The following is a 27499-nucleotide window of genomic DNA, read 5'->3' as shown; positions in this document are numbered from 1 at the left end:
ACCCCCACAGGACCATGACAGAGCAGGTGGTGGATCACTCTCAGCCCTGCAATTACAATGACATGGTGGTGGTGTGTTAGTGTGTGTTGTGCTGGTATGAGTGGATCAGACATAGCAGTGCTGCTGGACTTTTTAAATACCGTGTCCACTCACTGTATACTCTATTAGACACATCGACCTAGTTGGTCCACCTTGTAGATGTAAAGTCAGAGACGATCGCTCATCTATTTCTGCTGTTTGAGTTGGTCATCTTCTAGACCTTTATCAGATCAGTGGTCACAGGACGCTGCCCACAGGTCACGGTTGGCTGGATATTTTTGGTTGGTGGACTATTCTCAGTCCAGCAGTGACAGAGCATTGCTGTGTCTTACCCATTCATACCAGCAAAACACACACTAACACACCACCACCATGTGTGTCACTGCAGTGCTGAGAATGATTCACCGCCTACTCTGTAGTGGTCCTGGGAGAGTCCTGACTATTAAAGAACACAGTAAAAGATGGTTTAAAAAGTACGTAGAGAAACAGACAGACTACAGTCAGTAATTGTAGAACTGTAGTGCTTCTATATGTTAAGTGGAGCTGAAAACCAGATATGTTAAAAACCATTTGTCTTGTTTCTCAGATGTAACCCAAGAAAAAGGTGGCACAGTCCACAGTTGAGCCAGCTTTAAGCCACCATGAGCTTTGACCCTGCAAACTAGTCCTATTTGTATGGGCAAAGAAAGGTCGCCAGTTTGTCCATCATACTGTAGTCAATAATTAGTTAAGAATAAAGGAAATTCTAAGTATGAAGACACTTCAAGAAGTATGTAGTTTAAACATATAATAAACACGTCTCTTACTTTACAGAAGAAAAAGACCTTCATAACAGTTTAGACAATCTCCTACTGACACATACAGTCTATAATGTTTTTCACCGCCTAGATAGCAAAAGTGAGCTGATAAGATTTATAAAGGACACATCACGCTCACAGTAGCCACGTGAAAGAGAGAGAGAGAAAGAAATAGAGAGACAGGAGGTGGAGTTTGAAATACTTCCTCTGTGTAGTGTCTGCCGTCCTCAGAATGTATGCAACAAGGACACACACAGACTATCCGACAGAGGAATCTCATAGGATTAGGATGTTTTTACCATTACCTCTGGAGTTAGAGGTACGTGTAGAGAGCGGTTGCTGGCTGTACTGAAAAACTTACTGGGAATTTCATGAAGGACAAATACTCTCGTGGAAGCCAGCAGGACAGAGGTACAGTGAAACAACTGTGAGATTATGGAATGACAGGATGAGCCTAGGGTCTGTAGGAGTCTCTTATTCCTATTACACTTTTAGGTCGGCAGCAGTGCTAAACTTGTGTTTGTTAACTTTTGTCCTGAGTCCAAAGTGCACTGTTTTCTGTTTGGCTGCTCTATCATACTTTTAGTTTCAGATTACCTCTTAAAGCTGACATGATTTATTTTGACCAGCTTAATTTCTTTTAGTGCTTGACTGTCGGCTGGTCTGCTTGGCCTGTGTGGATATTCTAAACTTAGTGTCAGTGCCTCTTCCTCAGGTTACAGGCTTCCCCTCTCTATTCATGGACATTAAAACATATGTCCACTCTACACTTCAAATCAGTGCAATGCAGATATACACCCTAGTAAAGATTTACATTTACATTTTTGGCATTTAGCACACGCTTTTATCCAAAGCGACTTACAGTACTGTGACAGTATATTGTCTAAGCAATTAAGGGTTAAGGGCCTTGCTCAAGGGCCCAACAGTGGCAACCTGGCAGTGGTGAGGCTTAAACCAGTGACCTTAACCACTAGGCTACAACTGCCCTGATCATTTATTTACTCACTTCCACCAAGTGACAATTAAGACAAACCAGTCAACTTAATGGAAGAACGGCCGCTCAGGTAAAACACACACTGGAACCAGAGCTGGGATCTCGAATACATCGTATTGAATCTCAGCTCTGCCTGCCGGCTAAGGTTGAGCGGCCACATGAACAACGATTGGCCTGTTGTTCTCTCTCTCTCTCATTACGACCTCTGCTGGCTGATTAATGCCGCCTGCACAGAGATGTCTCTCCGTACACAACGCTGAGCTGCACTGCGTGGGTTAGCTTCGTTCTCCTCAATCAGAGCAGGGATCGGCATTGGTGGAGAGGAAGCATGATGCAATCGTACAATTGGACGCGCTAAAAAAAAAGTGGGAAAACGGGGAGAAAATGCATAAAGAAAAAAATATCAACTTAATGGAAGACAAGGTTCAAATGCAGGTCCACAAGACTCTGGAATATCCATGCTATGCCATGTCAGGGTCCCATAAGCCCTTGTTTTTCAGAATATTATTGTCGGATTTTGACAGTCAATTCATGCCAATCTAATCAATAGCTTGTAGAAGTAAATGTGACCAAATTCCTGAAGAATCACAAATAAGTACTACTACTAGCATTCAGTGCAGCCCTTAACAGACACACATGTCCTCTCTGTTTGGTTAAAACAAGGGTTTCCAAGCTTCTTAAACACGCTTAGACAAACTATTTGACTAGTCTGACCACAGTATGTAATAGTGTATGAATAATAAAACTTTTTTGTAGTAATGTGACATAATACCACTTGCATTTAGTTTTTCACTTTCAATTTCAATTTTAATGATGATTACTGAAATACCCAGGCCAATCAAGGGTGACTAGGAATTTAAAAAAGAATAAAAAGATAAGACAAGTAAAGTTACTTGGATGTTCAGTTCAGTCGGCTTAACTAATTGAACTGTATTCACAAGTCAGCATAATCATTTAAAAGTCAAACGTGAATAAATTTAGCTGCATATATTTGGTGCATTTCCTTAAATGCTAAGACAAATAATTAATAAAATAATGGAAAATTATATAAAGGCTTTTTAAAAACTGTGACAATTTGTATAAATGTTTTTGGACCTAAGGATCATATCCTTAATTTAAATACATATTTTGAATACAAAAAAAAAAAAAAAAAAAAATACATGTCCTTTAATAGTAAATGCTTAACTGAAGTATAGTTTTAATGTGTAATAAAAAATGCATTATCAGAACATGTTTACATAAAGACTTCCTAAATAAAGTTGGAGAAGCAACAATAATACAATAATAATAATAATAATAATAATAATAAAATTAAATGGTTTGGTTTATTTACTTTTTAATACTATCCCTAAGTCACATGATGATTTTAATCAAAAGTACCACCCAAGTTGTAAGAAGGACCGGACAGACATGCCTTAGCACAAGAGCATCTGGGGCATCCTTCGGCACACACCTGAAGAAAAAAAATAGAACCCCTGTGCAAAATACAATAATGTGACTAAACAGTGATGAAATAAATATGGAGGTTTGCAAATAAGACAGCAGTCAATTAATAAACACAAAGTAACAAGAAAAAATGACACCAAAATACAATATCTGCAACCCACTACAGAGACAGTGGATTGTAAAGGCATAGTGCAGAAATGAGAAATTAATGTTGGCGATATAATCGGCTCTATTCCAGCCGTCCGTGACAAACCAAGCTCCTGGAAAGGAGGACAATTAAGAAACTTTCTACTCTGGATTTATTTTTGTGTCTTACCTCTGGAAACTGGGATGTTGCATTGCTGCTGGGGCATTCCACTTTTCCAGAACCCACCGGGTACCTGGGACTTAGTGCTCAGAGTCCTCTGACTACCTAGCTTGCCTTGGACTCCATATGTCCTTGCTAGTTCCTCAGTTCCTCTTGTTTCTGAAAACTCAGTTAGTGAACAGGTACAGTAACTTTCCGGTGCATCCTTCAGTATTCCCATAGGTGGCATTGCAGCTTTCAGGGTTGTTAACCAGTGTTCTTTTTTGCCCTGTGTCAGTCAAAAAAGTGAAAAGGGGCCAAATTAGCATAATAAACCAAACTATTTAACCATCTTTCATTACTCACACAGTACAGTGGGCAGTTTGCCTGCGTCTGCTGATCAGTGTACAATTTTACAATTTTAATATCCTTATTTAATGAGCCACAATGTGACCAAAGAAAGGTAGCAATATCAACGAAACAAAATGAAAAATTTTAAGAACCATGATGAAGGTGAATAATACAAAGTAGCATCCGTGTGTCTTGATACTAATTTTAATACTCAGTTCAGAATGGCGAAATGTACGATCAGCACCATACTAAAAACATAATAAATAAAGAAGCCGTCACAGGAGCTGATGTGGTGAAATATGTGAAAGTGCTTATGAAGCAAAGATAACAGGCATTAAGCTGCTGATAGCATTTCTTAGGCCATTATTTGTGCAAATGCTTTTGACCACCTTTTCACCAATTATGCCATCAACTCTCTTTAGTAAAGTGTAGGGTTAGGGTTACATTTTTATTTATTTTATTAATTTACTGTTTTATTGTATTATTGCTTTATAATGCATAATTATGGAACGGATTAATTTAATTTACATTAATTCCTATTCGGGTCATTCCTGAGATTGGGTGCCTTTTGGACGTTAAAACATTTTGAAAATGAAACACTGTTTTTATTTGTTATTCATGTTTTATTATAAAAAGCACATGTTATACTTTTCCAAACTAATATTGGTCAAGCTCAGGCACACAAACCGTAGGTTTTATTAAAACATTTTTATGCAGTCTCTGAGACAGGATGTCCACCCTGTTACGGACAAATGCATAGCTGTTGTGTTTCTGTTTTCCAGCTGTACTTAAGGCCATTCTTTAAGGAATGCACAAATAATATCAACATTTCTGTTATTATTGTAACCAAACTAAAGAATAAAGCTATATAATTTTTTTCTTTATGCACCAATGCCGATTCCTGCTCTGATTGAGGAGAACGAAGCTAACTCACGCCCCCTCCGACACGTGGGCAGCATGCCGTATGCATCTTATCACCTACACCTTGACGAGTGCAGTGCAGCTCAGTGTTGTGTACAAAGAGACACACCCTGAGAGCACTCTTTTCACATCTCTGTGCAGGCGCCATCAATCAGAGGTCGTAATTGCACCAGTCATGAGAGAGAGACCCCATCCGGCTTAGACCCGCCCATCTGAACAACAGGCCAATCGTTGTTCATGTGGCCGGTCAGCCTTAGTCAGCAGGCAGAGCTGAGATTTGATCCGATGTATTCGAGATCCAGCTCTGGTTCCAGCGTGTGTTTTTACTGCTGCGCCACCTGAGCGGCCCTAAAGCTATATAAATTACACATGCACCTCATATGCACTGTGACGTCCACCCTGTTACGTATTAGGGCGTAACAGGGTGGACCATAACAGGGTGGACATTCTGACATAAAATTAGCCATTAGCTAGCGAGTGAGCAAAACCATGCTAGCATAAAAGTGAAATCAGACAAAGAATTCTCTGCTTTTTAGTATGATTATTTTTAAAATGATCAAATCATATTGCTTTTTCTCATATATCTCATAACAGGGTGGACATGTTATGGTTGACCATATAAGACTTTTAGGAAAAAATGTGGAAAAATGAGGAATTAGCCACTCATCTTCCACAGTTGTTTTCCATCCAAATATATCATGTAAGCTCCAGGAAATGAATTATCAGTATGCAAAACAGCTCTTCATTTTAAGAGACAGTAGTAAGAAATAACAGGGTGGACAGCAATTTGAGGGACGTGTGAAAAATAATAATAATAATCAGCTATAAAATGAAACTCATAAAGAAAAAAGGGACTTAAGCAAACCTTTTAAACAGTATTGAAAGACTGAGATATTTTCATGATTAAATCTCATATATCCATCACTAAATTAGAATGTACAGCACTGGGGACATGGGAAAATATCTGGTATCTAAGAGATAAAAACAGTGAAAACATTGTGTTTAATATTTGAAAGTGTTAATTATTTTAGTAAGATGTTTAGAAATTGTATTGTTTAAAATGTACTTAATAAATACAATGATCAGTACTGGGGTCACAAAAGGCAACGAAAAAGACACTGTAAAATTTTTTTATCTTTTCTGTAAAGCCACTAGATGATGCTAGAGGTCAGGGTATGTTCTCTGCTGGACATTTACAAAGGAAATTGATTAAAAATATTGAGAATATAATAGATGCATTAGATGTTCTGTGGTAGATGTTAGACTATGGTAAATCCATCAACCATACAGAGCTACACTTATCTATTTTAGTCTAAATATTATGTTAATATTATTCTTTTGTCACATACTTTATGTGAATGTCAGCCAAGGCCTGAATCTTCCCCCCTCCCCACCCTCTCTGGCACAGAAAGCCATTGACCAACCCACACCAGCATGCCAGCAGCAAAATACTTATTGTGTTAGAACTACAGTTCAGCCAGTGAGTGTGTGGGGGCAAAAAGGACTGTTGTGAACAACAAGTCTGGGAGTAAGCTATACGCTGAAGCTGCAGATACATAAGAAAAGAGAGGAAGGATGTGTGCGAGGGAAACAGGAGTCCTCCTCCTGATTAGTTATTCCATTAGCTCTTATCCAGCACTGTTTAAGTGGATCTCTCTTCCAACCGGGGGTTATTGATTCAGTGTCGTAAGCAAGTTCACATCATGGCATGGTGCTGCTGCTGCTGCTGTCCGGCTCTGTGTCTGAGAAAGTGCTTCTTGATTTCAGGTTGGTCCTGGTTCATATAAATTCCCTCAAAGAAATGGAAATTACACAGGCAGACGTCAGTGTATTTCCATGAAACATGGGTAATAGACCTAGTTATGAAGGTAATGCACTTTGTGATGTTTGCTGTGGCTGTTGTGTATGTTTTCCCTTTTGTCTTACCATCCCTTTGTAATGTACCCCATAATATTGTATTGTGACATTATGTAGCGTTATGTTTTGCTTGATTAATGGAACTTTGTTGATCCTTGTTTTGTTATGCTTTTAACTTATGCATTATGCACTGCCAGACTAAAACCTTGGATACTTGAAGTGATCACATCGGCAAAGCTCTCAGAAGAGCCTTTATTCCTAAACTGAGTGATTGGAAAACCCAGAATGGCACTGATTTGCAGTGCAGCTTCAGATTGCACTGATATGATGGAAGCTAATGGTGTCTAAATTGGTTTACCACTGAGCGCAGGGTGCATCCAACTACTGTCTGTGATTTGTTTCTACATGATAAGATACCTTTTGTCTGTCCAGGTTTGTTAAAAATCCCCTGTCCTGCAAAGCTTGGTCAATTTTCACGAAGCTTAACCTGCTTTAACTATTGACTAACCCTCCAACCTTCCCCTTTTTATAGATTTATCAACTGCCGAGCTCAATGGCTTATGGGAAGAGCATGCATATACATTGACAGGAACCAATGATCTCTTCCCAAGGAATTATGCCATGTCCCCTGGTAAGAATATTTTCCTTCGATTAAAGGCGAACTTGACTGAAACCACTGGTTTAAACTAACTAATAGACTACACAATCTAACATAACACTGTGAGTGAGTTTACAGTCTGAACTTTGTTATGTGCTGTGGAAGTGTTCCAACATCCGTTTTATACAATGCACAAAACTGGGAAGGTCCAACACATCCTGATTAAAAAAGTTACTATTATTAATAGAATAGAATAGAATTTCATTTGTCATGTGTACATACACTGAGCAGCCATACTATTAAAACCACCTCCTTGTTTCTACACTCACTGTCCATTTTATCAGCTCCACTTACCATATAGAAGCACTTTAAAGTTCTACAATTACTCTACATACTTTTTAAGCCTGCTTTCACCCTGTTCTTCAATGGTCAGGACCACCACAGAGTAGGTATTATTTACGTGGTGGATGATCTCAGCACTGCAGTGACACTGACAGTGATGGTGGTGTGTTAGTGTGTGTTGTGCTGGTATGAGTGGATCAGACACAGCAGCAATACTGGAGTTTATAAATACCGTGTCCAATCACTGTCAACTCTATTAGACGGTTGTTGTTTTAATACAATAAGTCACGTTAAGCTTTGTTTATGTTAAGCGTTGTTTATGTTAAGCGTTGTTTGTACTGCCTGAGTCGCTTTTACTACGCCATATCAAACAGTTTGTCTCATTGGAGGCGCTTTGAAAAGGTCAGCAGCAAACTGTTCTCATGTGAATGAGACACCCTTACCCTAAAAAACGTACTTGTTAAAATTCTACTTATGTAAATAGGTTCATTTGAACCGTCCATGACAACACTGGTCATATCTTATAATGTCAGGTGTTAAGGTACACATACACTGACTAGGCATAACATTATGACCATCCTCCTAATATTGGTCCCCCTTTTGCTGCCTCATACGCAACAAACTGCGATGCACTGAGTATTCTGACACCTTTCTATCAGAACCAGCATTAACTTCCTCAGCAATTTGAGCTACAGTAGCTCATCTGTTGGATCGGACCACACAGGCCAGCCTTCGCCCCCCATGACCCTGTCGCTGGTTTTCCACTGTTCCTTCCTTGGACCATTTTTAATAGGTAAAGTTACACTTCACCCATCAACTTTGAGGATAAAATGTTCACTTGGTGCCTAATATATCCCACCCACTAACAGGTGCCATGATGAAGAGATAATCAGTGTTATTCACTTCACCTGTCAGTGGTCATAATGTTATGCCTTGGCAGTGTATCTCTATTTGTATTGACAGTTTTCATAATATTTTGTGATGTAAGTTATTAGCATGTGATCTAAGCTGTCATTTCATCACATATTATGACAACTGCCATGACAATGCTGGTATAGGTTACAACAACTGTCATGACCACTCATAAATGATAGCATTTAATTATTATTTGCTACATTTCAGCTATGTATGCTGATGATCAATACATGTACTGAGGTATCTCTGTTTGGTACAGGAGAGAAAGACGTGGACACGGAGGCTGAGGTGGAGGATGAGGTGGTCTCTGGTAAAAGTTACTGGAAAAGGAAGGAAGCTTTGAGGAACAGCACCATCTCTTTAGCCGTGGGAGATCATTTCTCTACAGGTATTTAAATCAAGACCTTCCACGATATATAGATTAGAGTGGGAACGGTCATCATAATGGACCGTAATGGCAGGTCTGATTCAGCAAACTCTTAAAGCTAATGCCCTTTCTGACAACTCTAATATCTGCACTCAGCTTAATCACAAGCTATCAGATGTACCCATTGTAGCTGAGTTTGTGCCTGCGAAAGACACATTATGGCTAGGTTGTAAGCCATGTGCACACCCCAAAAAAGGTCTTACTTTTCTGTCTTTGGTGTGTGTAGAATGCAGAACCCATATAAGACATACACTGATCAGCCATACAGCCCCGGTTCTGGACTGCTTTGCTTGGGGGGGCAGTAAAACCTAATGAGGGGGCATGTTGATAGTCATGTTTTTGAAGCCAGAAATATATTCAAGGCTTGATTTGTGCATGAATGATGACAGCCAAGCTATTGATACTGGCTTAAAGTGATGTATGAGGTAAAGAAATAAAAATGCATGTTTTCGAACTTAAACTTAAAACCCAATGATTAAAAAATACATGTTGATTATGTAAATGGAGAAAAAAGATTATCTAATTGTATTTCATTTTAATACGCCCCCTTAATTAAATTGCCATTACTAATAGAACAACTCTATTTCTTGAAAGGCTTTAATACAAATTTAAGTCAAAGCTGACAAATGTACCTACACACAGACTGAGAATATTCAAACGTGGAAATAGGAATGAGTGAGAATATTTATATTATTGGGAAATTAAAATATAAAGAAAACAAAAGAATACTAATTCTGTTAAAAAAAAGTGTTTACCAGTATACCTGCCTCTCGCTCACACTAACAGAACATATACTGCCGAACTGAACTGTTTGGGGCAGTCTGCCGATTTTTATATGACTCAAAGAGCCAATCAGGAATAAGCAAGGAAATATCTTCACACTGTAAAACAAAATGCATTTTTGTGATTGGTTCAGAGATAATTTTAAAAATAGCCGTTGCTTGCATTGTGCTTGGGGGGGCAAAGACACAATTTGGGGGGGCAATGCCCCCCTCAGCCCCCCCCTAGCGCCGGCCCTGCAGCCATACCATTAAAACCACCTCCTTTTTTCTACACTGTCCATTTTATCAACTCCACTTACCATATAGAAGTACCTTGTAGTCCATCTGTTTCTCTGCATGCTTTGTTAGCCCCCTTTCATGCTGTTCTTCATTGGTCAGGACTCTCCCAAGACCACTACAGAGTTGGTGGATCATTTTCAGCACTGCAGTGACACTGACATGGTGGTGGTGTGATAGTGTGTGTTGTGCTGGTATGAGTAGATCAGACACAGCAGCGCAGCTGGAGTTTTTAAATACCGTGTCCACTCACTGTCCACTCTATTAGACACTCCTACCTAGTTGGTCCACCTTGTAGATGTAAAGTCAGAGATGATCGCTCATCTATTGCTGCTGTTTGAGTTGGTCATCTTTTAGACCTTCATCAGTGGTCACAAGACGCTGCCCATGGGGCGCTGTTGGCTGGATACTTTTGGTTGGTGGACTATTCTCAGTCCAGCAGTGACAGTGAGGTGTTACTGTCTAACACACTAGACACCACCACCATGTCAGTGTCACTGCAGTGCTGAGAATGATCCACCACCCAAATAATACCTACTTTGTAGTGGTCCTGGGAGAGTCCTGACCATTGAAGAACAGCATGAAAGGAAGCTAACAAAGCATGCAGAGAAACAGATGGACTACAGTCAGTAATTGTAGAACTACAAAGTGCTTCTATATGGTAAGTGGAGCTGATAAAATGGACAGTGAGTGTAGAAACAAGTAGGTGGTTTTAATGTTATTACTGATCATTAGAAATGTGCCTTTCATGGACTTTAAACAGTCTTCTATATTTATTTTATTTATTTCTTTTTGGTGGGTTCCAGATGTGATACTGCGGTTTAGTGGCCGAAGGCGGTCCACTTTGGAGCCAGACAGCGTGCTGCAGGAAGCTCTGCGCACCAGACTCCGGGTTGTCGAGAGCAACAGCCAAGATGTTATTCAGCTTTTTAAGGTAAGCTATTTTTAAGTGCCTGTGCTAAATGCTAAAATCAATTAGAGCTTGTTTACAGTCGATCACGTACTGATCCATCGCCTTTTGTCTTTAAAGGATCTGTCTGCACGCTTGGTTTCTGTTCATGCTGAAAAAGACAGCTTTGTTATTACATTTAAGACTGTGGAGGAAATCTGGAAATTTTCCACGTACCTTGCTTTAGGTGAGTAAACTAGACCAATCAGCGACAACGATAAAACACTGACAGGTGAAGTGAATGACATTATTTTGTTAGCCTCTGTGTAAATGGTACCGTCACCCATATGCATTTATGATGCATCCCTATACCATGAAAGATGTTGCCTTTTACACCTTTGGCTTTTTTACTTCAGCATAGAAAACTCAATATCTACTTTTCTTGTAAACACATTTTTACATCTTTTGGTCCATCAAAAATGAGCTAGAGCCCAGAGAACTTGTGTTTCTGCATATAATTGAATTAAGGCTTTGCCACAGTCAGGTTAACTGGAGCTACAAAATTGCCCTAGATGTGATTGTGTGTGTGAGTGTGTTTGCCCTGTGATGGACTGGTGACCTGTCCAGGGTGTTTCCAAATTCTGCCTAGTGAATTGGACCCACCATGACCCTAAATAGGGTGGCAAAACAGACAATGAATGAATGAGAAATTACAGACTCTTTGGAAATGCAGTTTGTATACACTGTTTAAAAAAAAAACCTTGACGTCATGTCAATCATGACTGAACACATTTTAAGCAATTGAGGATTAAGGACCTTGCTCAGGGGCCCAACCGTGAGGCTTAAAACGGCAGCCTTATGATTACTAGTCCAGTAGCTTAACCACTGAGCTACCACTGCCCATTTCAGTGCACTGTAATACATAATTCTATACTAAAAATAGCACTACAGTATGTAATTAACCCATATACCACTGAATGCTGCAAGATTTATTATTAGTACAGTGGTACCTTGTAACTGAACACCCTTTGTCGAGAAATTTGTACCCTTAAACTCAACGTTTCCCTTAAACTCAATGTGTTCAGTTTTATTTAAAAAATGTATATTTATTTAATTTGAAATCAACAATGACTACCCGCTTTGTTCAGCGCTTGGCTATAACGAGAGAGTCTATAACGTTATCATTACAAAATTGCCCTAGATGTGAATGTGTGTGTGAGTGTGTTTGCCCTGTGATAGACTGGTGACCTGTCCAGGGTGTTTCCAAATTCTGCCTAGTGAATTGTACCCACCATGACCCTGAATAGGACAAAGTGGTGGTAAAACATACAATGATTGAATGAATGAATGATAATTACAGACTCTTTGGAAATGCAGTTTGTATACACTGCTTTAAAAAATAACGTTGACATGTCATGTCAATTTTCATCATGTCATAATTGTAAGTAATGATTTAAAGCTTTTAAGACTTACAATCATGACTGAATACATTTTAAACAAATGAGGATTAAGGACCTTGCTCAGGGGCCCAACCATGGTAGTGAGGATTGAACTGGCAACCTTATGATTACTAGTCCAGTAGCTTAACCACTGAGCTTAGCACACGGCCCATTTCAGTGCACTGTGATACATAATTCTATACTAAAAATAGCACTACAGTAAGTCATTAACCCATCTTGAATGCTGCAAGATTTATTAATAGTACAGTGGTACCTTGTAACTCAAAATCTTTGAAATTTAACACCCTTTGTCGAGAAATTTGTACCCTTAAACTCGACGTTTCCCTTAAACTCAATGTGTTCAGTTTAAAAGAAAAAAAAATTATTTAATTTCAAATTAACAATGAACAGCCGCTTTAAAGGTTCAGCGCTCGGCTTAAGAGGTGCAGTAAAACGTCATCAAAGTGTGCATATGAGACGAATCTGCATTTGTGTGGAATAACAGTCAAATCCACTCTGAAAGCTCCACATGTATCTGTGTCTAGCTGGATTTTTATCCTGTTTCACTTTTAAACTTGTGTTATAGCTCGGGTTTTGAAAAATTGTAAGAATCAGCTTTTTTTTGAGAGAGAGTCTAAAACGCTTATCGTTAAAAAGTAGAGCAAAAGCTAATGTGCCACTTCTTATGTGAATGCGCCTTTACATTAAGATCAAGCATCTCCACAAATAAGAAACATAAGGAAACAGTAAAGAAGTAATTTTAACAGACTTTATTGATTTAATTGATGTGTTTTTTTATATATATTTGTGTTATTTTCAGTGTTTAATTGTCAAAAACAACCCCATTATTTTACATTAGCCTAAAATATATGCAGTTCCACGATACAACTGAACACATTAACAGGTTTTCCATACATCCTTATGGGAAAAAATACCTTTAAACTCAACACCTTTTAAACTCAACGTCACTCTCAGAACCAATTCATGTTGAGTTCCAAGGTACCACTGTAATATACAGGTTCTTCTAAAAAAATTAGCATATTGTGATAAAGTTCATTATTTTCCATAATGTAATGATAAAAATTAAACTTTCATATATTTTAGATTCATTGCTCACCAACTGAAATATTTCAGGTCTTTTATTGTTTTAATACTGATGATTTTGGCATACAGCTCATGAAAACCCAAAATTCTCAAAAAATTAGCATATTTCATCCGACCAATAAAAGAAAAGTGTTTTTAATACAAAAAAAGTCAACCTTCAAATAATTATGTTCCGTTATGCACTCAATACTTGGTCGGGAATCCTTTTGCAGAAATGACTGCTTCAATGCGGCGTGGCATGGAGGCAATCAGCCTGTGGCACTGCTGAGGTGTTATGGAGGCCCAGGATGCTTCGATAGCGGCCTTAAGCTCATCCAGAGTGTTGGGTCTTGTGTCTCTCAACTTTCTCTTCACAATATCCCACAGATTCTCTATGGGGTTCAGGTCAGGAGAGTTGGCAGGCCAATTGAGCACAGTAATACCATGGTCAGTAAACCATTCACCAGTGGTTTTGGCACTGTGAGCAGGTGCCAGGTCGTGCTGAAAAATGAAATCTTCATCTCCATAAAGCTTTTCAGCAGATGGAAGCATGAAGTGCTCCAAAATCTCCTGATAGCTAGCTGCATTGACCCTGCCCTTGATAAAACACAGTGGACCAACACCAGCAGCTGACATGGCACCCCAGACCATCACTGACTGTGGGTACTTGACACTGGACTTCAGGCATTTTGGTATTTCCTTCTCCCCAGTCTTCCTCCAGACTCTGGCACCTTGATTTCCGAATGACATGCAAAATTTGCTTTCATCCGAAAACAGTACTTTGGACCACTGAGCAACAGTCCAGTGCTGCTTCTCTGTAGCCCAGGTCAGGCGCTTCTGCCGCTGTTTCTGGTTCAAAAGTGGCTTGACCTGGGGAATGCGGCACCTGTAGCCCATTTCCTGCACACGCCTGTGCACGGTGGCTCTGGATGTTTCTACTCCAGACTCAGTCCACTGCTTCCGCAGGTCCCCCAAGGTCTGGAATCGGCCCTTCTCCACAATCTTCCTCAGGGTCCGGTCACCTCTTCTCGTTGTCTGCCACACTTTTTCCTTCCCACAGACTTCCCACTGAGGTGCCTTGATACAGCACTTTGGGAACAGCCTATTCGTTCAGAAATTTCTTTCTGTGTCTTACCCTCTTGCTTGAGGGTGTCAATGATGGCCTTCTGGACAGCAGTCAGGTCGGCAGTCTTACCCATGATTGCAGTTTTGAGTAATGAACCAGGCTGGGAGTTTTTAAAAGCCTCAGGAATCTTTTGCAGGTGTTTAGAGTTAATTCGTTGATTCAGATGATTAGGTTAATAGCTCGTTTAGAGAACCTTTTCATGATATGCTAATTTTTTGAGATAGGAATTTTGGGTTTTCATGAGCTGTATGCCAAAATCATCAGTATTAAAACAATAAAAGACCTGAAATATTTCAGTTGGTGTGCAATGAATCTAAAATATATGAAAGTTTAATTTTTATCATTACATTATGGAAAATAATGAACTTTATCACAATATGCTAATTTTTTGAGAAGGACCTGTATAATATTGGTTGTGTGTCTCAGGATATGTAGCAAGGTGCTTGGAAAACTTTCTGTGTGACCATTCGTTCTGGCTGGACCCTGTGAAGCTCAGTGATGTGGAAATTTGTGTGACAGTGGATGAGGAACATCTGGCCACGCTTTATCTAGGGCTGCTGCTTCAGGAGGGTAAGAAGCTTATCGCAATTCAGAATCTAAAATATTTTGAATCATTATTATTAATTAATTTGAAGTTCTGCAAACATTGTGGTCAATTTGTTAACAGCATCAGCAACAAAATGGACACATCGGTATACCAGTTTAATACTACAAAGGTTTTGGTCACGCACTGATCTCTGTATTCCTCCACTTCTGTACAGGCTTTAGGTCCTTTAGGTCCGGTCTTTTTTCACCCAGCAGAATTTAGTGGCCACTTTTGTCTGCTGCAGGCACCGCCAATGGTCCTCCCCCTAGCAGAGCTGAGATTTACACTCGTGGAGTTCAGAATCCCAGGTCTGGTACGCTAGCTGAACATCCCACTGTGTCACCTGGGCGCCATCAATCTACTTTTTAATATTAGACAAAGATATCCCAAGCAAACACAATTTTCTCTTTTAAATCATTTCATTTATTGAAGTACAAATGCTTATCAGCCTTACCTGGCTCTATGTAAAGATGTAAATGCCTCCTTTAGCTACTAAATCAACCAGTTAACCAAATTCAGTTGGCTTTAGGTTATTGAAATCTGGAAAGGCTTCCAAAGCCATCGCTAAGGCTCTATAATACTGTTAAGATGAAATTTCATTTATTGTGTCTTGGTTTATTGCTTGTTATACTGCAGTCATTGCAGATGTTGTCTATGTATATGCTGGCTGCTACAATGCACTGCTGAGATTCTAACCCAGGTCTCAGTGGTAGTGGGCTAGCTTAATACGTACACCGTTGCATTACACAACGTCATTAAGCTTTTTACTTAATTTGACATAACAGATTTTGCCTGTGTATGTAAGTTGATGACAGTGGAAGGACTGCACTTACTAATGCAGAGAAACATATTATCCCAGCATTCCTTTTGACGTTTGAGCTAGCGTGCTTTCACCGATAGGCACTGTTGTTGCAGCTGCTAGAACATGAATCCATATATGGTCTTTTAAACATTGTGCCGGACATGCCCATTTGTTTATCACATTAGACCTCTGTGCTACTCAAGTGCCCTTGATTTTGTTCGATGTTCTTTTATAACCTTCAAATCATTCTTTTTTATGTATCAGCAATTCAGGAACTCCCTATTTGGTCTTTTCAAAGCTCTTAGTTGGATTATACTGCTTAAAAATCACACATAATACAGTGCCAGTTGCCCTACCTATATTGTCCTATTAATAGCTAAAACATGGTGTGTAGCTCTGTAAAAAACATTTATTATTTTATTCCACTCCTCTGTAAACTATTTTTTAAATAATGAATGAATGTTATGGGTAAATTATTGTCGTGTACTTGCGTGCAGGTACATTCTTTTCCAAGGCTCTGCTTAACAGTGAGCTATGTACAGAAGAGGAAGACCAACTGGCTTACAGAAAGGGTGACCTTGTTATGGTGAAGGATATTGGGCAGGAGTCCATGTGGGAGGGAACCCTGCTGTCTACTGGTCAGCATGGCCTGGTGCCTGTTCATAACATGCAGCCTCTGCCATACCCTTTCTACCAGTAAGTGCTTCTTCCTTAAACATATTGTATTATTAAATTAATATGGAATTAAATCGAGATGTTATTTTCTTACTATTGCAGTTTAAATACTAAATACACTGATCAGCCATAACATTAAAACCACCTCCTTGTTTTTACACACTGTCCATTTTATTAGCTCCACTGACCATATAGAAGCACTTTAAAGTTCTACAATTACTGACTGTAGTCCATCTGTTTCTCTACATACTTTTTTAGCCTACTTTCACCGTTCTTCAATGGTCAGGACCCCCACAGGACCACCACAGAGCAGGTATTATTTAGGTGGTGGATCATTCTCAGCACTGCAGTGACAATGACATGGTGGTGGTGTGTTAGTGTGTGTTGTGCTGGGATGAGTGGATCAGACACAGCAGACACAGCTGGAGTTTTTAAATACCGTGTCCACTCACTGCTATTACACATTCCTACCTAGTTGGTCCACTTTGTAGATGTAAAGTCAGAGATGATCGCTCATCTATTGCTGCTGTTTGAGTTGGTCATCTTCTAGACCTTCATCAGTGGTAACAGGATGCTCCCCACATGGCGCTGTTGGTTGGATACTTTTGGTTGGTGGACTATTCTCAGTTCAGCAGTGACAGTGAGGTAATTAAAAACCCCATCAGCGCTGCTGTGTCTGATCCACTCATACAAGCACAACACACACTAACACACCACCACCATGTCAGTGTCACTGCAGTGCTGAGAATGATCCACCACCCAAATAATACCTACTCTGTAGTGGTCTTGGGAGAGTCTTGACAATTGAAGAACAACATGAAAGGGGGTTAACAAAGCATGCAGAAAAACAAATGGACTACAGTCAGTAATTGTGGAACTACAAAGTGCTCCTATATGGTCAGTGGAGCTGATAAAATGGACAGTGAGTGTAGAAACAAGGAGGTGGTTTTAATGTTATGGCTGATCGGTGTATATCAGTGTATATGTTATTTTACTATATGTGATATTAATCTGGAGTGTTTTAAAAGGTGGTTTCTTCGAAAGTATCCTGGCAATGCAGAAGGATTTTCATCCTCAAAAAGACTTATCGAGCACCCTGTAGGTGAGGCATTTCAACGATTATATATGTGGGGCATATGTGGGACACTGAATACACAGTGGGAGGAAGAGGTATTCATCCATTTTCAGTGCATATATTCACTTTCAATTCTCACAATTTAAGATGCTTGGGGCTCAGTCTCACGCACGGAGAGTCACGCACTGATCTCCATTATCCCTCGTCTCTGTGCAGGCGGCATCAATCAGCCAGCAGAGGTCCTAACTGCATTAGTTATAAAGAATCCCCATTCAGCACCTTCCTACAATTGAGCCAATCATTGTTTGTGTAGGCACCCAGCCTGCCGGTAGCAGAGCTGAGATTCGAACTGAATTCGAGCTGAGATGTCAGCTCTGGTGTGCTAGCGTGTTTTACCACTGTGTCACCTGAGAGCCTTAAAATTTTGAAATACCTCATATTGTTTAGAATATCAAGAGACCATGCAAGCACCTTTAACTTTTACTTGAACTTCACCAAATAGGTTGCCAGTCCATTACAGGGCAGTTACACACACTTTTAGTAGCTCCAGTTGGTCAGACTGCATGTCTTTGGACTTGTGAGAGGAATCCGGAGCACCCGGAGGTAACCCACACCGACACAGGAAGAACATGCAAACTCATCACAGAAAGTATCTAGACAGTGAATCCAGAAGATTTCAGGTGTGCTGGGAAAATTTATATATTTTTTAACTGAGTTCAGAGGGAAGTGGGTACGTTTAATAATATCTTTTTATTAGGATTATAAACTGGTGAGTGAAATTGGCAAAATCTTGGTTTACACAACACTGTCAACAATAATTAAAAGATAGTCACTCAAATAAAAGGAAGTGTAATTGTTATTAATCAAGTAGGTCTATTATATATTACAGTGGTACCTTGAAACTCAATGTCAGTTGGTTCTGGGACTGGCATTGAGTTTAAAAGGTGTTGAGTTTAAAGGTATTTTTTTCCCATAAGGATGTATGGGAAACTTGTTAATGCGTTCCATGGTCCTGTGGAACTGCATATATTTTAGGCATATGTAAAATAATGAGGTGGTTTTTGACACTTATATACTGAAAATAACACAAATATAATAAAAAAACACTGAAATAAAAAGCTGATTCTTACAATTTCTCAGAACCCCAAGCTGTAACAGAAGTTTAAAAGTGAAACAGTGAGGAAAATCCAGCTAAACACAGATACACGTGAACGCTTTCAGAGTGAATCTGACTGTTATTCTACACAAATGCAGATTCGTTTCATATTCGCACTTTGATGACGCACCTCTCGAGCCAAGCGCTGAACAAGGCGACTGTTCATTGTTAATTTGAAATTAAATAAATACTTTTAAAAAACAAACTGAACACGTTGAGTTTAAGGGAAATGTAAAGTTTAAGGGTACAAATTTTGAGTTTAGGGGACGTTGAGTTACAAGGTACCACTGTATTTGTTTTATTACAAGAGTCTGTGGCCTGTGTTTGCATATTTTTTTACTCAATCTGAAGCCAGCAAGAAAAGTGTGGACACCCTTGCATTGTTGCTGTTTCATTTATTCCCATAAGTGTTTAATGGGGTTGAAACCAGCTCATCAAACTCATCAAACCACGTCTTTACACAAGCTCACTTATACTGGATCAGGAAAGCATCCTGCCCAAACTGCTGACTCAAAGTTGAACACTTACAGCATCATTTATCATTGATCTTTTTTTCCACCAATGAGCAATAGGTTAGGCCAAAACACTTACATTCAATAATTAAAAGAAGTGTCCACATACTTTTGGCATTTGACAATATATCTGTGTCCTGTGAAAGCTTTAAAGTCTGTTTTGATTGTTCTGAACAGGAACAGGTACGTGTATAGCAGTGGTGGATCATTTTCCTGAGGACAGAGATGAACTGCAGTTCAGTCAGGGGGATTTGATAGAGGTAGAAGGATTACTCATCAGCTCGCTCAACGTTTTCATTGGAAGACATCTGAAGAGTGGACAAATAGGATTTGTACACACAGGCCACGTGAAACCTGAGGATTTCAAACCACTGTAAGTCAAAAGTACTAATATATACCTTTAAATATTGTTGTAGCTTTGAGGTTAAGGTACTGGTTCGGTAATCAGAAGGTTGTCCGTTCAAGCCCCACCGCCAAGTTGCCACTGTTGAGCCCCTGAGCAAGGCCCTTAAACCTAAATTGATTAGGTTGTATACTGTCACAGTACTGTATGTTGCTTTTATAGGGCAGTGATAGCTCAGTGGTTAAGGTACTGGACTAGCAATCAGAAGGTTGCTGGTTCAAGCCCCACCACCGCCAAGTTGCCACTGTTGAGCCCCTGAGCAAGGCACTTAACCACTGAGCTATCACTGCCCTATAAAAACAACATACAGTACTGTGACAGTATACAATCCAAGCAATTGAGGGTTAAGTGCCTTGTTCAGTGTCAACTTGGCGGCGGTGGGGCTTGAACCACCAACCTTCTGATTGCTAGTCCAGTACCTTAACCACTGAGCTATCACTGCCCTATAAAAGCAACTTACTGTACTGTGACAGTATACAATCTAAGCAATTAAGGTTTAAGGTCCTGGACTAGCAATCAGAAAGTTGCCAGGTTCAAGCCCCACCACTGCCAGGTTGCCACTGTTGAGCCCCTGAGCAAGGCCCTTAAACCTCAATTGATTAGATTGTATACTGTCACAGTACTGTATGTTGCTTTTATAGGGCAGTGATAGCTCAGTTGTTAAGGTACTGGACTAGCAATCAGAAGGTTGTTGGTTCAAACCCCACCACCGCCAAGTTGCCACTGTCACAGTACTGTAAGTTGCTGTACTGTCACAGTACTATAAGTTGCTTTTATAGGGCAGTAATAGCTCAGTGGTTAAGGTACTGGATTAACAATCAGAAGGTTGTCAGGTTCAAGCCCCACCACCACCAAGTTGTCACTGTTGGCCCCCTGAGCAAGGCCCTTAAACCTCAATTGCTTAAATTGTATACTGTCACAGTACTGTAAGTTGCTTTTATAGGGCAGTGATAGCTCAGTGGTTAGAGTACTGGACTAGCAATCAGAAGGTTGCCAGTTCAAACCCCACCACTGCCAAGTTGCCATTGTTGGGCCCCTGAGCAAGGCACTTAAACCTCAATTGCTATATAAACCTCAATTGTAAATATGTTTTTCAGTCCACTTAACTGAATCTATCTGTGTGTCACTGATCGCTGGTGGGGGGAGATGCAGTTATGTGATAAAGCAGTTAGAATGAATGTCATGTGGTCGATAATGCTGCCTTTGTTTCATCCTCACAGCAATGGACAATTGGTCTTTCTGAGCGAGGAGGAGAAAGTGGCTCTCTCACAGTTTAACCCGTGTCATGAACAGTGCCACACTGGCCTATTGGACAAACTATTGTCCGATGACATCAGCACTCTATACAGATTAGGTAGGAAACACAGATCTCGTCTGTCTGGGAAGTCCCCTACAATGTTTATGTAAAGACAGTTTTAACTGGCATGTAGTTTAAATGATTTGATTTCTTTACAGACAAACTTGACGACTCAGATTTCACCTACATCAGAAACCAGCCCAAACAAGGTAAACTTTTGTTTCCTGATTAGTAAAAAACAACATAAGACTTTTATATAAACGCAAATCCAAAAGAATTGGGGTGGCAAATAAGCGTCTTATTTATGTTTATTTAAAATTTTATAGGTGTAGCACATTGTAAAAATGTTAAGACGCTGCTCAGGTGGCACAGCTGTAAAACATGCTAGTACACCAGAGCTGAAACTAGTAAATTAGGTCTGCCATCCTGCTGGGCTGGGTGGCTACATGAACGACGATTGGCTTTTTGTTCATAGGGTAGGATTAGCCGGATATGGACTCCTCATAACTGAGTGAATTACGACCTCTGCTGACTGGTTGATGGCATCTGTACAGAGTCGAGGAATATTGCATTGATCAGGGTGTGGCTCTCTGTACACAAAGCTGATCCGCATATGAACTCACTTTGTGCAGATAAAAAAATGCACTCGGCTACTGCACACGTGTCGGAGGGGGTGTGTGACAGTCTCTTAATCTTATCTTAATGCCCCAACTTTTTTGGATTTGGGATTGCACTTACTTTATTTTACTGTCTGATATGGTTTACTAAACTTTGCATAATCCTTCAGAGCAGAAACCTTCAGTGGACGTCAGGAAGAGCACTGCATTGGAAAAAAGTGAAACCCCACCCTATCACTCCTCCCCACAACCTTCATTTTATGCCTCTCAGACTTACCTCGACAGGGACCAGGAGGGTCTCTCCTTTAGCCTGGAGGACACTTTTCGCGAGCTGGACGAGTATGAGGAAGATCCGCCTTACATGGACGAAGACATCTGGGAATCTGAAGAGCCCGGGTTAGTGGATTCCACTCTGACCTTTCTTAATCTGGACCACTTCCAAGACTCTTATCAACCGCTTTATGACATCTCCTACTCCTTCCTGGACACAGTGTTTGGTGGCCTTTCTGATAATGAGGTGCTCTCGAATCTGGAGAACTTGCGAGAGGGAGCAAAGAAGGGAGGGATGTTGTGGGCCTATCGCCGAACCTGCTTTCTTTTGGGTAGGTTAAGTGCCAAGAAGCTGAAGTACTCACAAGCCAGAGTTTACTTTGAGGAGGCCATGAAGGTCCCCGTGAAAGGCTTTGATGACAGACCTTTGCTCATCGCCTTGTACACCAATCTGACAGCCGTGTACCTGAAACAAAAGATGACAGACAAGCTTCCCTTTACCTTGGACAAGGCAAGTTCTCTCATATTGTGCCTACCCTTACATAACTTCTGCTCTTTGGATGAGGTGGAACTGCTGAAGCCCTTGCTCCGCAAAGCCGTGGTCGATAATGACAAGCACCTTGAGGCACGGACTTGCTATCTGATCGTGAATGTATTCCTGCAGCACAGAAAGACTGAGGAAGCCCTACATTTTGTAGAAAGACTCCAGTTCCTCACAATAACTCTTTCAGCCGAGGAAGCAAGGCCTTTAGGTCCAGTTGACCTTAATTGGATGCTATGCAGACTCTACCACAGAAAATACCTTCCCTACCTTTCACTAGCCTCTCTAAGTCTAGATTCAGACCGGGAACATTCTTTGGATGACGCTTTCCAAAAGATCGAACTATTCCTTAATAACTCAGTCAGGCTGAATCCACGGTGGAAGGATGGCACTACTCTGCTTCCAGTTCAGGTGGTGGTTTACTTGCAGCAGGCCTTGTCTGTTGCCAGCTGCAGAGAAAACCTAAGGACCCAGAGAGACCTGTCCCTGTGTCTGGCCAGTGTGTATCAGCAATACGGTGCCTTAAATAGGGCCGTACCTTATGCTGAACAGGCTGTTCAAATAGGGAATAGCATCAACCAAGAGGAAGGCTTTAAGGCATCAGTACTCTTGGCCTGGCTTCTAGTGCTCACAGGGTCTCTAGAGAAAGCTCAGTCTACTCTGCAACTTCTGCTTAACTCTCTGAATAAAACAGACAGTCCAACTCAATGTGGTGTCATCCATAACCTGCTTGCTCTTTGTCTGCACAAACAAGGAATGGTTAAAGAAGCAGCAACCAACTTTTATTATGCTCTGAAGATCTCAGAAGACGATGGAAACAGGCACAACGAAGCTATTGCTTTAGCTAATTTGGGCTGCCTTGCCTTATCGATAGGGGCACCAGCCCTGGCAGAGTGTTTCCTGGTCAGATCTCTGCATCTCTTCCAGTTTCTTTCTGAGACCCCCTCAGATGAAGAGCATGTTCAGACTCTGCTCTGGTTGGGCAGAAGTTACAAAGATAGAGGAGAAAGTCAAGAGGTCAGGCTGTGCTATGAGATGGGTCTTCTGATTGCCATCAACGCCAAAAATCTGCGCAGTAAGTGAAGCACATGCTTTAATTTTAAGCATTTCAACATCGGTTCATATGTTACTCCAGATTAGAACAGATTTCACATGAAAGGTTTATATTTTTTTTTATTACAGGTCAGATGGTTGTCGCAAAGGTGCTCAGTCGTCTCTATGCTGATTTGTTGCTGTATGGGCAATGCATCATCTACTACGAGCACTGTGTGGGGCTATCCAGAGAGCTGAAAGATAAACATCTAGAAGGAGAATACCTGGAGATTCTTAGCAATCTCTACTTGTCACTCAATACTGAGAAGTAAGGCACAATATAGCTTGGATTAATATTTTGCTATTGGATTTTTTTTATTTTTGACATGGTGGTGTGTTAGTGTGTGTTGTGCTGGTATGAGTGGATCAGACACAGCAGGGCTGATGGAGTTTTTAAACACCTCACTGTCCCTGCTGGACTGAGAATAGTCCACCAACCAAAAATATATCCAGCCAACAGCGCCCCGTAGGCAGCGTCCTGTGACCACTGATGAAGGTCTAGAAGATGACCAACTCAAACAGCAGCAATAGATGAGCCATCATCTCTGATTTTACATCTACAAGGTGAACCAACTGGGTAGGAGTGTCTAATAGAGTGGACAGTGAGTGGACATGGTATTTAAAAACTCCAGCAGTGCTGCTGCGTCTGATCCACTCATACCAGCACAACACACACCACCATGTCAGTGCCACTGCAGTGCTGAGAATCATCCACCACCTAAATAATACCTACTCTGTGATGGTCCTATGGGGATCTTGACCATTGAAAAACAGGGTGAAAGCAGGCCAAAAAGGTATGTAGAGAAATAGATAATTGTAGAACTACAGAGTGCTTCTATATGGTAAGTGGAGCTAATAAAATGCACAGTGAGTGTTGAAACAAGAAGGTGGTTTTAATGTTATGGCTGATCAGTATATATATACTGTATATATATACAATAAAAAAAACAATAAAAATAAATACATAAATAAATAAATAACCTGGACCTAGAAAAAAACATTTTGAGAACTGACTACTACTACTACTACTACTAATATTTCACTAATAATACTAATAATAATACTAATAATAATCTTCCACATTTTACTAAACCTTCCACACTGTGTTTTTAGTATTTTTAATCCCTTTAACATCCACCATTAACTGTAAATAACTTTGTAAATAATCTTAGATCTTCACGGATGTCACTGGACTACACCAAACAAAGCCTGAGGATCTCCATAGACTTGGGAAAACGACAGGAAGAGTCAGAGACATGGCTACAGGTGGGACGCATCTACTACTTGATTCATGAAGATGAGTTGGCTGACATGTATCTCCAGGTGAGACAGGTGTATGTAAATAAGCCTATTTCAGTAATAATATTCCTTGCAATTTATATATAATAGTATAATAGATCATTACATAATCACAAGCTTTGTCTACAATCTGTTGCAGGCTGCTGTGAAGACTGCATTGAGGATAAATGATCCATGCTTTGCTTTGAGCATTTATGAAGAGGCTGGAGACGTCTTCTTTAAAGGACACAGAAACCGACTGGCTGCCCTGCCATTTTTGAGAGTATGCACCACTAAAATCTTTGTAAAAAGCATCTGTAATATGCAGACTTTTGGACCCTAATTGTGTAGCAACATGTAAATCTGCTTTGTTCGCAGGATGGAAGTCTGCCATTTTCAAGATACATTAAGGATGTACATTCAGAGTTCAGGCTGCTGAGTAAAATTGCTGAATTGCTGTCAGACGAGGGTAAGCACAACGAGGCTCTGCAGTACGCTACGCTTGCAGTAGAGGTCAGCGCCTTGACTGGTAAGAAAACTGAACACTACCCTAACACAAATTAAACAAGACACAAAGTCAATTAACATAAAACCACATTAAAAAAAGCAGACACAGAGTTCACAATGTAACAATGTTTATCTGATATCTAATAACTACCAGAGTACTTTGTGTCCTAGGTGTAGGTCTAAATGAAAGGGTAGCCTATCATCGTCAGGCCTCGATCCATTTCACTCTGGAACAGCACGAGTTGGCTGAGAACTACTACTTGAAGACTCTCTCTCTCTGTCCTGTTGCGCTGGAACATTCAGCTGAGGCTCGCTACTATGTTAAAGTTTATCGCAGACTAGGAGATCTAACACTGCACAAGCTAAAGGTCAGGACTCAGCTACTCAGCTAATTATATCTTGTTATATTACTGTGCTGTTATTAAAAATGTAAGGCAAGACCCTTATATATACACCGACTAGGCATAACATTATGACCACTGACAGGTGAAGTGAATAACACTGATTATCTCTTCATCACGGCACCTGTTAGTAGGTGGGATATATTAGGCAGCAAGTGAACATTTTATCCTCAAAGTTGATGTGTCAGAAGCAGGAAAATGGGCAAGTGTAAGGATTTGAGCGAGTCTGACAAGGGCCAAATTGTGATGGCTAATCGACTGGGTCAGAGCATCTCCAAAACTGCAGCTCTTGTGGGGTGTTCCAGGTCTGCAGTGGTCAGTATCTATCAAAAGTGGTCCAAGGAAGGAACAGTGGTAAACCGGCGACAGGGTGATGGGCGGCCAAGGCTCATTGATGCATGTGGGGAGCGAAGGCTGGCCCGTGTGGTCCGATACAACAGACGAGCTACTGTAGCTCAAATTGCTGAAGAAGTTAATGCTGGTTCTGATAGAAAGGTGTCAGGCAAAAGGGGGTGCAATGCAATATTAGGAAGATGGTCATAATGTTATGCCTAGTCGGTGTATGTGTGTGTGTGCAAAAGTGTGTATATATATATATATACAGTATATGTGCCCATGCTACCTCCAGTCCACTGTCAAAACCACCTACAATGAGCATTAATGCATTGGAACTGGACATTGGCGCAAATAAAGAATCTCGAAACCTTCAGATTCAAACGATTCTAATATTTTGGCTCATTGGTGTGACTATGTGTAGCTGCAGTTTGTCAAGACATTCATGTATCACTTACTGCGATTGCTTTACAGGATGGTTTTGATGCAATGGGCTACTTCCACTTGGCCCTAGCAGCAGCCCTAGAGGATGAAGAAAGCCTTCAAGACCAGTATATAATTTACATGAAGCTGGCGGAGATCCACGCCAACCACATACCCGATGCAAAGCTGAGCCAAAGGTACATGGACAGTGCACAAAACCTAAAGAGGAAACTGGCAGGACATATAGACTCCAGTGACATAAATCCCAGATGTAAGGACTACACCAATACTGAACATCCTGATGTTAAGTATATTAGTCACTTCAATGCTGAAACAGAGAACCCTAACCTCAGCAAGGAAAGCAGTAAACCTCAAAGCTCCAGCATGGACATTATTCAAACAGCAACTGCTGAGAAAGAGGCCGAGACAGAGCCTGTTCCTGCTGACTACAACCACAAAGAGGGTACAGACACTTGGAACCCAGAGGACAATAATCATGAGTCTGGAGACCCTGCAGTAATAGAACAAATTAATCAAAGAATCCAGACAAGCCTTACAAATACTAGTTTTCTATGTACAGAGTTTTAACTGCTGTAATGCGGTGTAATATATGAACTATTGTTTATTTCTACTCCCCTAAAGCACTTAATTATAAAAAAATAAGTATTTAAGTTTAATAAGTATTGTTTAATCAGTGCATTTTGTTTTTTTCCTCCAATTACAGAGGAAATGTGTATTATTTTACTTCTCTGATTTTTCAGAGCAATGACATTTGTAATATATTTTATGTAAATATGCTAAATTGTATGTGTATTATAATTTTGACACTCATTTCTTAATGTTTTCTTTTTTCTACCTTTTATGAACAAACCAAATTTAATAAAGTCACCATTGAAAGAACCACCAAAACAATTCCTACTCTTATATTCTTATATATCTTATATTTTAATAAAATTATGCAAA

At 40.2% G+C, this 27499-nt stretch overlaps 1 protein-coding gene across 3 annotated transcripts; it reads left to right on the top strand.

Annotated features, from left to right (window-relative positions):
* Window positions 1–1092: 1092 nt before the first annotated feature.
* Window positions 1093–27406, top strand: sh3tc2 (SH3 domain and tetratricopeptide repeats 2). Of its 3 annotated transcripts, XM_063000555.1 has the most exons (18): window positions 1093–1247; window positions 7224–7322; window positions 8806–8934; window positions 10838–10965; window positions 11062–11167; window positions 14995–15138; window positions 16454–16652; window positions 17660–17733; window positions 19552–19747; window positions 20998–21131; window positions 21233–21283; window positions 21862–23577; window positions 23685–23862; window positions 24767–24917; window positions 25033–25155; window positions 25251–25401; window positions 25551–25747; window positions 26588–27406. In XM_063000555.1, exons 1-18 carry the CDS (start codon window positions 1208–1210, stop codon window positions 27122–27124), a joined length of 4353 nt encoding a protein of 1450 aa, XP_062856625.1. In that variant the 5' UTR covers window positions 1093–1207; the 3' UTR covers window positions 27125–27406. The 3 variants fall into 3 exon arrangements, with proteins under 3 accessions (XP_062856625.1, XP_062856627.1, XP_062856626.1); XM_063000557.1 differs by lacking the exon at window positions 7224–7322; XM_063000556.1 differs by lacking the exons at window positions 1093–1247; window positions 7224–7322 and adding an exon at window positions 6486–6601.
* Window positions 27407–27499: the final 93 nt, after the last annotated feature.

The sequence above is a fragment of the Trichomycterus rosablanca genome, chromosome 8 (assembly GCF_030014385.1).
Source record: "Trichomycterus rosablanca isolate fTriRos1 chromosome 8, fTriRos1.hap1, whole genome shotgun sequence".
Taxonomy (NCBI): domain Eukaryota; kingdom Metazoa; phylum Chordata; class Actinopteri; order Siluriformes; family Trichomycteridae; genus Trichomycterus; species Trichomycterus rosablanca.
Note: the sequence above shows the minus strand (reverse complement) of the source record. Positions and strands in the feature narration are given on the sequence as shown.